At 54.0% G+C, this 13519-nt stretch overlaps 1 protein-coding gene across 1 annotated transcript; it reads left to right on the top strand.

The window, feature by feature from the left end:
* The first annotated feature begins 5658 nt into the window (after nucleotides 1–5658).
* On the top strand, nucleotides 5659–12086 carry AADAC (arylacetamide deacetylase). Its single transcript, XM_033068805.1, has 5 exons — nucleotides 5659–5830; nucleotides 9006–9228; nucleotides 9432–9501; nucleotides 9812–9983; nucleotides 11077–12086. Exons 1-5 carry the CDS (start codon nucleotides 5693–5695, stop codon nucleotides 11683–11685), a joined length of 1212 nt encoding a protein of 403 aa, XP_032924696.1. The 5' UTR covers nucleotides 5659–5692; the 3' UTR covers nucleotides 11686–12086.
* The last annotated feature ends 1433 nt before the right edge of the window (nucleotides 12087–13519 follow it).

The following is a 13519-nucleotide window of genomic DNA, read 5'->3' as shown; positions in this document are numbered from 1 at the left end:
TGCCATGGCTCGGATCAGGGTCACCAGGAGGGTGCCAGGGCCACCAGGCTGGGATGGGCTGGGGTGAGAAACACCAGCTGCTGATTGCTGGCATTGTTTAAAAAGTGGGGCTGTGGGTTTAAAATCTGACACCCTCCACATTCCGAGGCTGTTTCTGTGAAGTTTTGGTCAAACCCTTTTGGGCAGTCCTTGGTCAAATCCCAGCAGAAATCTGTTACTATTCTAATTAAGTCTTGTTAATATTCTGATTGTTTTCTTGTTGGTTATGGGCAAAGGCTGTGGATTCTCTTGCTTTTCAATGGTTTTACACATGAGAAAATGATGGGATGCAGTTTCCCCAGCGCTTCTGTAAGTGGTGGGGCCACAGGGGGAGCCTTGCCAGGGTCTGCAGGCACCACAGTCGGGTTTGCCTTTGTCCCTCACACTGTGCAAAGCCAGGAGTCACTTCCCACCCCTGCCTTCACCCTCCCACAGGCAAAACACGGTGCTGGAGCTGATTTAATATTTAGAGAAGTGGTTTGAGAGCTATTTGCTTAGCTTGCACTATTATTATTAAAGACAGCACAACCAGGTTTTAGCTTAACCTTTCTCTTACAAATACACGGGCCAAGTACCTGTGGCACCTTGGCCAAACCTCCTCTTGCCTAAAGAAACATCCCTGGGACTTTTGTGCTGGTGCTTCCAGCAGCTGGTGAGAATTACTCCTGGTTGTTTCCTTTCCCTCTCATCTTCACAAAAGGAATAAATTAAGAAACCAAAGATTTTCTGCTTACAAAATGAAAGAAAAAATTTTGTAGAAATGAGGTCTGGGCAGCAGTTGGGTCTTTGTTTTGTGCAGCAGGACCTGCTTATGCAAGGGAGAGCCATGTACGTTTTTACTGCTTTAACTGTGTGTAAGATTCCTGCTGGTTGTTCCTCAGGCTCCTTCTCTGCCTTATCTGTTTCCCCAGGATGGCAAATCTAACTCCAGCAAGCTGCTACTGGATCCAGAATTCAGCAATTGGGCTTATTTTTGTAAAAATGGGAAACTGTATGAGAACTAGAATCACATGGAGAAGCTGGCAGTGGGAGGTGTGAAATCCTAGATTAAACCCTTGTTATAAGTTTGGCTTCTTAAATTACTCTGAACCACAAACTTTAATGTAGAAGAGAAAATCAGTGCAGGTTGTTGGGAGTGCAGGTCCTGGTTCTGTGTGTGCTCTGAGGGGTTTCTGTGCTGCTCTGCTGGCTCAGGGTGAGCTGCTCTTGCACACCCAGGGAGCAGCTCTGAGCCTGTTGCTTCATTTGGAATGGAAAGAGTGAAAGGCAAAAGTGTTGCTGCCCTCCTGCCAAACAGTAAAGAGTTGCATGTTTGAAAACAAGATTTCAGTTTGAAAGCATCAAAGCAAAGCACTGACTGATTTGGAAACCCCTGTTATCTTATCCTAATAATAATGTTATTTTTAGGCAGAGTTGGAAGAAGTTTCATTGGCTGCTTTAAGGCCTTCATGAACACAGGATGTTTCTGGAGCTGCTGCTTTATCTTGTGTTCAGAAATACTGCATGCATTTCTATACTTCTGTGTATTAAAGTTTCAGAGAACTGCTTTTTTTTCAGTTCAGTATTGTCAAATAAGACATTTGTTTCCATTTATACAACTTGCAATTTGGTAAAAAGCAACAGATGAAAAAGCAGTACCTATTTTCAGTGCTGTGCTGCTCTGACTGGTCAGTGAGTGTCCATCACAGGCATTAAAGGCAGAATAACTCATTTTTGCTTTTACACAAGGTTACAATTTAATTGTCTGAAGGCAAATAGGGGCAGCATTCAGTGGCTCCCGTGCTGTGCTGTGTCCCTTTCCCCCTCCTGAGTGTGCAGGTGCCTGTCCCAGCCTGTCCCAGCCCCACCAGGGCTGCTGCTCCTGCTCCTCGGGGTTTGTTTGGAGGGACCCTGTCTGCAGGGCTGCACTGCCTCCCGGTGGCTTCTCCCTTCCTTCCCTGAACGAAAGCAGCACGATTTCTTCCTCTGCATGAAAGCCATGGCTTGGCTGGGCAGCTGCAGCGGTGGCACCTGCAGGGTCCCTTCACCCGGGGTGATGGCTGGGGCGTCTGTCCCCTCCTGCTGGAGTGTCTGCCATAGCCTGGGCTGTGCTGTCCTTGTCCTGTGCTGTCCCTGCTCTGTGCTGTCCCTTCCCCACAGCCTGGGCTGTGCTGTCCCTGCCCTGTGCTGTCCCTGCCCTGTGCTGTCCCTTCCCCACAGCCTGCTCTGTGCTGTCCTTGCTCTGTGCTGCCCTTTCCACACCCCAGTGTCCATCCCTCACCCCACACCCTGCTGGATTGGGCACTGCGGGCACTGTCCCCAACCTGGCACCTCTGTCCCCAGCCTGGCACCTCTGTCCCCAGCAGGATGGGGCTGTGGCTGCCCTGACCCCATCCCCCTGGGGTGACACTGCCCAGACAGGCCCTGCTAGCCCTCGGTGATGTTCTGGGCAGCTGTCACTCCATACCCCAGGAGATGTGACCCTTGTCAGCGTGGATGTGCAAGCCCACTGCTGTCACCACGGGTCACACGGTGTCTGTGACAGCAGGGCCACCCTGGCAGCCCGGGGGTGCCACCACTGCCAGGAGCAGCCCTGGTTCAGCTGGGGCCACAGCAGAGATGTGCCCAGGCAGTGCAGGACTCCTGGACCTCAGGGCAGCCTTGGATTGCACAGGAGATAACACTCAGATTGCACATGGCAGGGCTGGAGTCCCCACGCCTGGGGAGCTTGGAAGTGTGGCTGTGGCACCTGGGGACATGGGGCAGTGCTGGCAGTGCCAGGGGATGCTGGACTCGATGGTCTGGGAGGGCTTTTCCAAGCTGAACGATTCTGTGGCTGAAAGAGCAAGGGCTGGTGGTGCTGAGTGAGGGAAATGCAATGGGGTGTGGGGGCAGGAGGATTGCTGTTATAAACCGATGTGAGCTTGTAACCCTGGATTGCTGTTACAAACAAGGTGTAAGGTCATAAACTCACACATTTCTCCTTTCCAAACCACAGTTTGAAAACTCAGCCTGATGTAACATTTATTTTTTGCTGGGCTGACTTGCTGAGGTGGCAGTCAGTGCCTGGTGGAGTCCATGCCACTCTCCCCACAGGTGCAGTGGCAGCAATCCTTGCTCTCTCATGGGTCACAGGGGTGCAGGCAGTGCTGGCTCTCAGCATGGTGACATGCTGGCTGTTCCTCTCCCCACTGCAATTTTAACCCTGGCTTTAGGATGCTTAACCTTGCATTAATTTTTTTCTGAAACATCAGTAGCTTGGACTGCATGAAAATGCAGAGAATTTTTCATGTACCCATGCTGAAGAGCTCTGGGTACTCTGTGTGCAGGAAAAGCAGCAAGATGAGGTTCCATCCTTTTATAACTGCAGAATGGTTTGGACTGGGGGGTGTCTTAAAATGCTCTGATTCCACCCACATGCCCTGGGCAGGGACTCCTTCTGCTAGACCAGGTGCTCCAAGCTCCATCCAACCTTATTGAATGAAATAAATAAGGAGGAAAAAGAGTAACCCAAATGTTTGTTTGCTTTGGGGAGCTGTGAGTGGCGGGGAGCAGGTGATGCACAGCAAACCAGCAGTGCTGGGTGCTGCTGCAGGCTCTGAAAGCGTTGGCAGTGCGGGGTCTGGTGCTGGGGTAATCACTGTGTGGGGTTGATCTGGATTTTAACATCCACGTGCTCCGTTTGCCACCTCATCCCCTGTCTGGAAGAGGTCTTCTGCTGTCCCAGCTGGTCCCTTTGACTGAAAGGGCTCTGCTAAAATTGGCATGTGGCCATTTCCATGTTGCAGCCGATGCTGTGTGGTTCCTTTGGGTAAAGCAGTTTATGATTTCCTTTATCTGGGAGTGCTGTGGGTTCAGGGAGGCTGCTGGGGTGGTTCACTGGAGGGCAGGGGAGTGGCTCTAGCACAAGATGAGAGGTTGGTCTTTCAAGGTTAAGCACTATGAGCTCCTGCCTAAGCCAAGGGTTACCTCAGGGCAGGAGCAGAGCAGAGCCCAGGCTGTGGCTGCACAGCCATGCTTCCATCTGGAGACCAGCATAGATGGAGAGTGGGAAACCTTCCTTAAGTGCAAATGAATGCCACCAGTTTTGTGGTGGCTCCAGATGTGGCCTCATCCTCCTCCATGCTGTGCCAGAGCTGTCCTGGGGAGGGACAGGGCAGGAGAAGGCATTGTCCTGCATTCCCCATCCCTCAGCTGCACCTTCCCATGCCACCTGAAATGAGCCTTCACCTGTTTTACCTCTCAGCCCCTGCAAACACACCTGAGCTGTGCAAAAGAGGAGATGGGCGTGCTGGTCTGTGCCCAGCCCTGTGTGCATGTCACTGTGCTGGCAGCAGGGCCAGCCCACCCTCACCTGTGCCAGAACCGGCTCACCTGTCCCTGCCCAGCACCTGGTGCTGGTGTCCAGGGCAGCTGCAGTGCCCACGGAGCTGTGCCCTCTGACACCTTGAATGCCCACGGAGCTGTGCTCTCTGACACCTGCAGTGCCCACGGAGCTCTGCTCTGACACCTGCAGTGCCCACGGAGCTGTGCTCTCTGACACCTGCAGTGCCCACGGGGCTCTTCTCTGACACCTGGAGCTGTACTCTCTCTTGGTTTTGCTGGAGCAGGGTCTAGAACATTGGGCTTTCACGCGTTGTTGTGCTGCAGAAGGACCAAAAAGAGAGGATGGATGGATTTTTAAAAATACTTGAATAGTTTGGAGGTGCCACAACTTAAAGACATGTCTGAAAGTTTGACTTTCAGTCTTCATCTGCGTTTGGGCTGGTGGCACATGGCTCAGCTTTCAGCTCTCTGCTGTGTTTCCTGCTCTGCTTCTCCAGAGGATGCTCAGCCTGAGAGAGCACAAGGCTGTGCTGTGTTGGTAGAACTTCAGCGAAAGAAATCTGCTAAACTTTAAACTGAAAAGATAAAACCGCTGCGTCTCAGGCTCTGTTTGAGTGTGTCCCCGTGCGGCACCGCTGCCACCTCCTGTCCCGCGTCCTGTCCCGCGTCTGTCCCTGGGCGTGCGGGGCCGGGGCGGGACTGGCAGCGGGGCTCGATTCGGGGCTGGCAGCGGGGTTCGGTTCGGGGTTCGGTGCGGGGTTCAGTGCCGGACTGGCAGCGGGGCTCGGTTCGGGGCTGGCAGCGGGGTTCGGTGCGGGGTTCAGTGCCGGACTGGCAGTGGGGCTCGGTACAGGCTCGGTTCGGGGCTGGCAGTGGGTTCGGTTCGGGGTTCAGTGCGGGGCCGGGGCAGGGACGGGCAGCGGGGCTCGGTTCGGGGTTCGGTGCGGGGTTCAGTGCCGGACTGACAGTGGGGCTCGGTTCGGGGTTCGGTGCGGGGTTCAGTGCCGGAGTGGCAGTGGGCTCGGTTCAGGGCTCGGTTCGGGGTTCGGTACGGGGTTCAGTGCCGGACTGGCAGCGGGGCTCGGTACAGGCTCGGTTCAGGGTTCAGTGCGGGTTTCAGTGCGGGGCTGGCAGCGGAGCTGCTCCCGACGGCTGCACGCCCTGCTGGAGAAACCTGTTGTTTTGGAAGCTGCACAGCGGAGTAACCTCTGTCCCAGTGATACGACAAGAAATCACCTCCTGGCCGGGACCCAAGCTAAACACGGGATTAACTTTGCCCTGTGCTGGTTTGCGGCTGTTGGGAGGCGCCGAGAGCTGCTCCCACCAGCGCAGAGCAGAGCCTGCAAGGATGGGCTCCAAACTGCTGTGCCTGTGCCTCCTCGCAGCCCTGCTCGGCTACTACATCTACATCCCGCTCCCCGAGGGGATGACCGAGCCCTGGCCTGTGATGCTCATCTCGGCTGTCTTGAGGACCCTGGCACACCTGGTGAGGTGATGGGGGCTGGGAGGGCAGAGCTGCGGGCCAGGGGGGTTCTCGTGACCCTGGGGATCATGGCAGTGTGTGTGTGCTGGGCTGCATGGGTGCCCCACCGTGTCTGTGCTGTACTGCGTGTGTGCCCCGCTGCATGTGTGCAGTACTGCGTGTGTGCCCTGCTGCATGTGTGCAGTACTGTGTCTGTGCTGTACTGCGTGTGTGCCCTGCTGTGTGTGTGCCCCGCTGCATGTGTGCAGTACTGCGTGTGTGCCCTGCTGCATGTGTGCCCCACCGTGTCTGTGCTGTACTGCGTGTGTGCCCTGCTGCGTGTGTGCCCTACTGCAAGTGTGCAGTACTGCGTGTGTGCAGTGCTGCAGGTGTTGCAGATGCTGCACTCATTGAAGGACAGGAGTCGCTGAAAGGAAGCACTGAGCTGACTGTGGCTATGATATAAAGAAATGTAGAAAAGGGTTGATCTTGCCTTGAGAAAAGACCATTGAGAGTAAGGAACAAGGTGTGGGATGAGACTGGATGGACAAGCACAGACAGGTTTCTCTGGCTTTCCAGCCCTGTGCAGATAAAGCACTGCTGCTTGAATCACTGCTGGTTCCTGTGCGCCCAGCTCCCTCTGCAGAGCTGGGTGTCAGGGCAGGGGAGAGAGAGCAGCTCTCACATTCTATTGATTTGTGTGGTTTCATGGAAATCCACTGACAGAAGAGGCCTGAAAACCACAAAAACATCTCAGTGTGAGACAGCCCTTGGCAGGGGGTTGTCTGACCAGTCTGCTGGAGGAGTTTTTGATGTGTACCAGGGACTCCTGTTTTGATTTTGGGGGTTGAGGTGGTAGAAGATGGCATGGTGAGAAAGGAAGAAACTCCAATCTGCAGTGCTGGTGTGCTCCCTCGCTGCTTCCCCTCCTAAATCCCCTGCAGGAGGGGGCTGCAGGGAGGGCAGGCACGGGCAGCTCCTTGCCCAGGCACGCCTGGATCCTGCTCGGGCTCGCTGTCACCTCTGTCACCTCAGCACGGCCCTGCCGGCAGCAGGAGCGTCCCCTCCGTGCCAGGATCCTGTGCTTTCCCTGCAAGATGCAGCTGTGTCCGTGGTTCCTGCTGGGAGCCCTGTGGGCACTGCCAGGCTCCTTCCCCCTCTGCAGCTTTTGGGGTCTGTCCTTGCTGTAGTGCTGCTCTGTGCCAGAGCGAGGAAGGGACTGGGGAAATGCTTTCCAGAGCACAAGGATCCCAAACCCCAAAGTGCTGGCTTTCCTGGTGCTCCAAATACCCGATAATCTCTGGGACAGTGAGGGATTTTCAGATGAGGGCACCATTTCCTTTGATTGATAATGGCCTCGAAACCACAGGCAGCAGCCCAGTGGTTTTCCACAATGTAAATTGTCCAGATGTGGGAAACACAGCTCTGAGAACACTGGAAATCCTCAGTGCTGGGGCTCAGGGAATTCCTCCCACCACGAGGCTTTCACAAGCTCATTGGAGTCACAGCAGGACTCACTTTGACTGAGATATTTGTTTTCTCAAGATGTTAATCCTTGGGGGGAAAGCAACAACTGAGAAATGTTTATGTAAACTGTGTCAGTGTTGTGGCTAAAACGGCAGCTCTGGCACGTGTGTGTTTGTTTGTTTTCATGGAGCTGATGGCAGGGACGACCTGTGTTTCCTTTTGCAGTGTGCCAGGGCCTGCCCACTCATCTCCATCCCAATTCCAACACACGGATTGGCAGGGCTCCTCCTGGCATCGCCCGCTCCGAGCCCTCAGTGAGAGGTGACTCAAAAACGTGGTGACAATCACTGCCAAAGGCTGCCAGCAAGGCTGAGCTGTGTGCTATTCCAGCTCCTGAAAAAGATTATATCATGGAATCCCAGAATCCCAGGCTGGTCTGGGTTGGAAAAGATCTTAAGTTTTATCTCATTCCACCCTCCTGCCAAGGTCAGGGATGCCTGTTTGTTGTTCAAAACCTAGTTATATGAAGATGATGGTTAAACAATTGATTTGCATCCAATTTGAAGAAAAAAAAATGCCCCAGGCAGGGTCAGACTGTATGACTGCACATGGTCACAGTCTGAAGGCCAGAGGTTACCCCTGGCAGCAGGTATCAGTCACTGTGGGCGGGTTTCACATTATTCCTGGGGACAGGAAAGCATCTCTTGCAAGCCAAATTTCAGACAGGTTCTGCACCAGGCTTGGCTATTTTCTGTCTTTTAAAACTCAAACCTGCTCTGAATTTCATCTGTTTTCACCTTCCGATAACGTGTAAGAACTTGGCTTTATTTCTTACTGTTTCAATTGTGATGTGAGGAGGCTGGGGTGGGAAGAGGTCACATCCCATTGCTGGGGATGGTGGTGGAGGAGCTGTGGGGCTGGTGCCAGGAGCTGTGGGTGGCTCTGTGTGTCCCCTGGGCTGTCCCCAGGTCAGGAGCTGTGGGTGCCTCTCTGTGGCTCTCTGTGTGTCCCCTGGGCTGTCCCCAGGCCAGGAGCTGTGGGTGCCTCTCTGTGGCTCTGTGTGTGTCCCCTGGGCTGTCCCCAGACCAGGAGCTGTGGGTGGCTCTGTGTGTCCCCTGGGCTGTCCCCAGGTCAGGAGCTGTGGGTGCCTCTCTGTGGCTCTGTGTGTGTCCCCTGGGCTGTCCCCAGACCAGGAACTGTGGATGGCTCTGTGTGTCCCCTGGGCTGTCCCCAGACCAGGAACTGTGGATGGCTCTGTGTGTCCCCTGGGCTGTCCCCAGGCCAGGAGCTGTGGATGCCTCTCTGTGGCTCTGTGTGTGTCCCCTGGGCTGTCCCCAGGTCAGGAGCTGTGGGTGGCTCTGTGTGTCCCCTGGGCTGTCCCCAGGCCAGGAGCTGTGGGTGCCTCTCTGTGGCATGGTGCCCATGCTGGTGCTGCTGGGTCACTGAGCTGGACACTGGGCTGTGGAGGTGACCCACATAAACACTGAGCACGAGTGTGGTTGTGGCACAAAGCAGCAGCCCTGGGTCTGGCCCTGCTGGGCAGCTGGTGGCAGTGTGGGCCGTGTCACAGTGTTTGGTGACTGCCAGCTCACACAGATGCACTCTGACCTGTTGTGCCGACTGCTGCAGCAACTTCACACGTTTGCACACAGCATCAGAGGCTCCATGGGAATTCAACCTGAGAGCAAATCCAGCTGCACTTGAAGGAGTTTCCCCTTGTCCTGTGCTTCAGTCCGAGGCAGCTGATATGCTGGGGCTCATGAACTACATGGAGGTGATGAGGCTGTTCACGACTGTCGAGATTGTCCCTCCCACGTCCGATGAAAATGTCACCGTGACAGAGGCAGAGTTCAACAGCGTCCCTGTGCGCCTGTTCCTGCCCAGGAGGGCTCCTGGCGGGCTCAGGAGGGCCATAGTCTACTTCCACGGAGGGGGATGGTGCATGGGAGACGCAGGTGAGCTCTGCTGCATCCCACCCTGCGTCTGTGGGAAGATCTCACCTGTCCAGTGCTGCCTCTTGTGTGGGAGCTGCTGCAGGGAGGACTGGTGTGGCACCATTAAACCAGGGGAGGTTTGGGAAGTCAGCTGGAGGCGGGTGCCAGGAGGAGCAGGCAGGTCTGTGTGTGTCCATCCTCACACGCCCCGGCTCTCATTGCAGGCATGCACAGCTACGATCACATGGCACGGCGGTTCTCAAACGAGCTGGACGCTGTCGTGGTGTCAGTCAAGTAAGAGACATTCTCCTTCCAGGTGGCATGAGGGTTTGGAGTCAATTAATCTGTTTCAATTAACCTGATTTTTCAATGTTCCTCTATTTGGTCATGTGCTTTCCTGCTGGTTTAACAGGGTGGCAGTGGAGAGTTGTGGTTGGGGGCTATTTTGGCATTATGAAGATGGGTGGGAAGTGAAGCAGATCCTCTGGGACAGACAGTTCCCACTTCCCTGGGCACAGAAATAACTCTCCCCCAGCAGGGAGACGCAGGCAAGCCTTCCTCTTTGTTAACAGCAGGTACTAACAAACTTCTCTTACCCCACCAGCTACAGGCTGGCCCCTCCACACCATTTCCCCGTGCAGTTTGAAGATGTGTACTCGGTGACCAAGTTCTTCCTGCAGAGCAAGGTCCTGTCCCAGTACGGGGTGGACCCTGCTCGGGTCTGCGTGGCCGGGGACAGTGCCGGGGGCAACCTGGCTGCGGCGGTGGCACAGGAGGTACGGTGGAAACGGTCTGCAAGCTCCAAATCAGGGGTTTGCAGTTTCACCACCACTGAAAGAGGCTCTGCTCTTATGCCTGTGCACGCAGGATGTCACAGGGCTCTGGGGACCAGGCAAGAGGCTGAGCCTGAGCACCCAGAGGCACTGGAGGAGCTTTAGTGCCATCCACACCTCTGTCCCCTAAAAAGGCTCTCTGCCCTCCAGCTGGGGCACACATCACTCACCCTAGGATCATGATGAGTGATTTAGGTATGATGTTTGAAAAGAGAATTTTTACTATGTGACTCATAAAGGTCTAAGAAGCAGGGAAAACAAGCAAACAAAAAAAACCCTCACTAAATGTTGCAGTGTCTGACCAAACTGTTTGGAGCTTTTTGCACTTCTCCTTCAGCTTTATTGAATAAAGTCAGCACGATGTTGTTGCTCTCTTGAGAAGTTGTTTGGACTGTAATGAAACACTGGGAATGGTGGTGAATTTGCTGTGGATGCTGAAGGCAGAAGTTGAGGGAGAAAATGGAAAATTTATTAGTGAAGAGGGGAAGAGGTTGACATATAAGAATTATCAATGTTCAGTTCATCACATTTTATTTGTTACACGTCTAAAATGCACAGAATTGCAGTTGCTTGAGTTGTAACATCTCAGGGTTAAAAAACAAACAGCTGAACATGCTCTTGATTATGTGAAATGATAAGGAGATACAGAAATCTGAAAGTTTCATGACATAAGAACAGAAATTTTCTGTAGAAATATAGAAATATTCTGTCAATCTTCAGAAAGCACCAAAATTTTAAAGAATTTCCCAAAAACCATTATCCTTCAATATAAGAAAAAAATTAAATTAAATTTGATGTTTGACAATTTTTATTATAGCATGCTGTTTTAGATGACCTGCCTATAAATTCAGAATTTATTTTGAAATCTGAATTTCAAAATTCAGATTATATCCAGAATATCAATAGAACCATTTATTTATTGATAACCTTATTTTGCTCATGTTGCAAGATACACACCTTAATTCTTTACATCATATGATGTGTCGGTGTGGGGGAATCACACCTTCACTGGTGCCATGGTTTCTGTTTTCTGCAGCTGTTGGAGGACGCTGAGGTGCAGACGAAGCTGAAAGCGCAGGTTCTGATCTACCCGGCGCTGCAGGCGCTGGACCTGGCGCTGCCCTCCTACCAGGACAATGCCCACAAGCCGATCCTGTCGCGCTCGCTCATGGTCCGCTTCTGGAGCGAGTACTTCAGCTCGGACCCGGCCCTCCGCGAGGCCATGGCCTCCAACACGCACGTCCCGCCCGAGGCCAGCGCGCTGTGGCCGCTGCTCAACTGGAGCCTGTGGCTGCCCCCGGACATGAGGGGGGCCCACAGGCCCAGCAGCCCCGTGTGGGGCGGCGCGGAGCTGGCCCGGCGCCACCCCGGCCTGCTGGACCCGCGCGCGTCCCCGCTGCTGGCCAGCCAGGCCCGGCTGCGCGGCCTGCCCCCGGCCTTCGTGCTCACCTGCGAGCACGACGTGCTCAGGGACGACGGCGTCATGTACGCGGCCAGGCTCCGCGACGCTGGCGTCCCCGTCACGCACCACCACGCCAAGGATGGCTTCCACGGCGCCGTGACCTTCCTGACCTGGCCGCTGGAGCTGGCCCTGGGCCACCGCCTGTTCAACACCTGCCTGGGCTGGCTGAGGGACAACCTGTGAGGGAACGTGGGGCTCTGCTCGCCCCTCGGTCTGCCAGGAGTGCTGGGGCTGTGCCGGGCTCTGGCCGTCATTGTCATCTCCCCTGTAATTCCACAGTGTTGGGGCTGGAGCATTTCCCATCTTCTCTGGCAGGAAATCGGTGTGATCCTAACCCAGGTTCCTCCAGTGCTGTCATCTGAGCCTCAAACCTGCCAGAACTGTCCTGAGCTCCTCTTCAGTCTGACTCTAACCTACTGGTGCTGTCCCCTAAACCTCAAACCTGCCAGAACTGTCCTGAGCTCCTCTTCAGTCTGACTCTAACCTACTGGTGCTGTCCCCTAAACCTCAAACCTGCCAGAACTGTCCAAGGCTCCTCTCCAGTCTGATCCTAACCCACCAGTGCTGCCATCTGAACCTCAAACCTATCAGCGCTGTCCATGGCTCCTCTTCAGTCAGATCCTACCCCACCAGTGCTGTCATCTGAGCCTCAAACCTATCAGTGCTGTCCTGGGGCTCCACTTCGGTCTGACTCTAACCCACCATTCTTCCAGTGCTGTCCTTCAAACCTCAAACCTGTCAGCATTGTCCAGGGCTCCTCTTCAGTCTGACTAACCCACCAGTGCTGTCATCTGAGCCTCAAACCTATCAGTGCTGTCCACGGCTCCTCTTCAGTCTGATTCTAACCCACCTTTCTTCCAGTGCTGTCATCTGAACCTCAAACCTGTCAGCATTGTCCAGGGCTCCTCTTCAGTCTGATCCTACCCCACCAGTGCTGCCCTCCAAACCTCAAACCTGCCAGTGCTGTCCAGGGCTCCTCTTCAGTCTGATTCTACCCCACCAGTGCTGCCACCTGAACCTCAAACCTGTCAGCATTGTCCAGGGCTCCTCTTCAGTCTGATCCTACCCCACCAGTGCTGTCCTCCAAACCTCAAACCTGTCAGTGCTGTCCACAGCTCCTCTTCAGTCTGATTCTAACCCACCTTTCTTCCAGTGCTGTCCTCCAAACCTCAAACCTGTCAGTGCTGTCCAGGGCTCATCTTCAGTCTGACTAACCCACCAGTGCTGTCCTCCAAACCTCAAACCTGCCAGCAGTGTCCAAGGCTCCTCTTCAATCTGATCCTAACCCATCAGTGCCGTCCTCTAAACCTCAAACCTGTCAGCATTGTCCAGGGCTCCTCTTCAGTGAGATTCTACCCCACCAGTGCTGTCCTCCAAACCTCAAACTTGCCAGCAGTGTCCAGGGCTCCTTTTCTGGCCCTCCAGGGTTCAGTGTCTTGTTTCTGCTGCTGCTCCTTTCTTCCTCTCAAACATCTCTGTGCTGGGGTGGGTGCCAAAGGGCCAGGTCGCTGTGGCACACAGGATGTGTTCTGTGGCTGCTTTTCGCTGTGCCCTTTGGCTGTGGGATGTGGCAGCAGGGCCCTGTTGCCCTGCTGGGGTATGGGGTGAGCAGACACTGCAGGGACCTGCCCGTCACACCTGGGCTGGGCCACTGCTCCTGCCCTGCACAGCCTCAGGGAGCACCTGGGAACACCTGGATGGCTAAAAAATTGTGCAAGTGTTTTGGGCTTTGTTTGTTTATTTTTTTTTAATTTTTTTTGGTTGGTTGTTTGGGGTTTTTTGTTGTGTTGTCAAGGTTATTTTTAAAGCATGTATCTTTCTCCTACATGCTTTCTTTAATCCTTGAACTAGCAGGAAATAGTGAAGCAAACCAGCACTGGATATTCACTAGAAAAGGAAGCTGTGAAGGTCCCAACTTTACAATAACACTGCTGCATGGTCTGTGCTCTACTTATCTGTCAAGTCTTGTACTGGCTGTTCTAATTGTCCTTAAAAATGTTTATCAGATCTCACATAT

Source organism: Catharus ustulatus, chromosome 10, assembly GCF_009819885.2.
Source record: "Catharus ustulatus isolate bCatUst1 chromosome 10, bCatUst1.pri.v2, whole genome shotgun sequence".
NCBI lineage: Eukaryota > Metazoa > Chordata > Aves > Passeriformes > Turdidae > Catharus > Catharus ustulatus.
The sequence above is the reverse complement of the archived record's forward strand: the minus strand, read 5'-3'. Positions and strand labels throughout refer to the sequence as shown.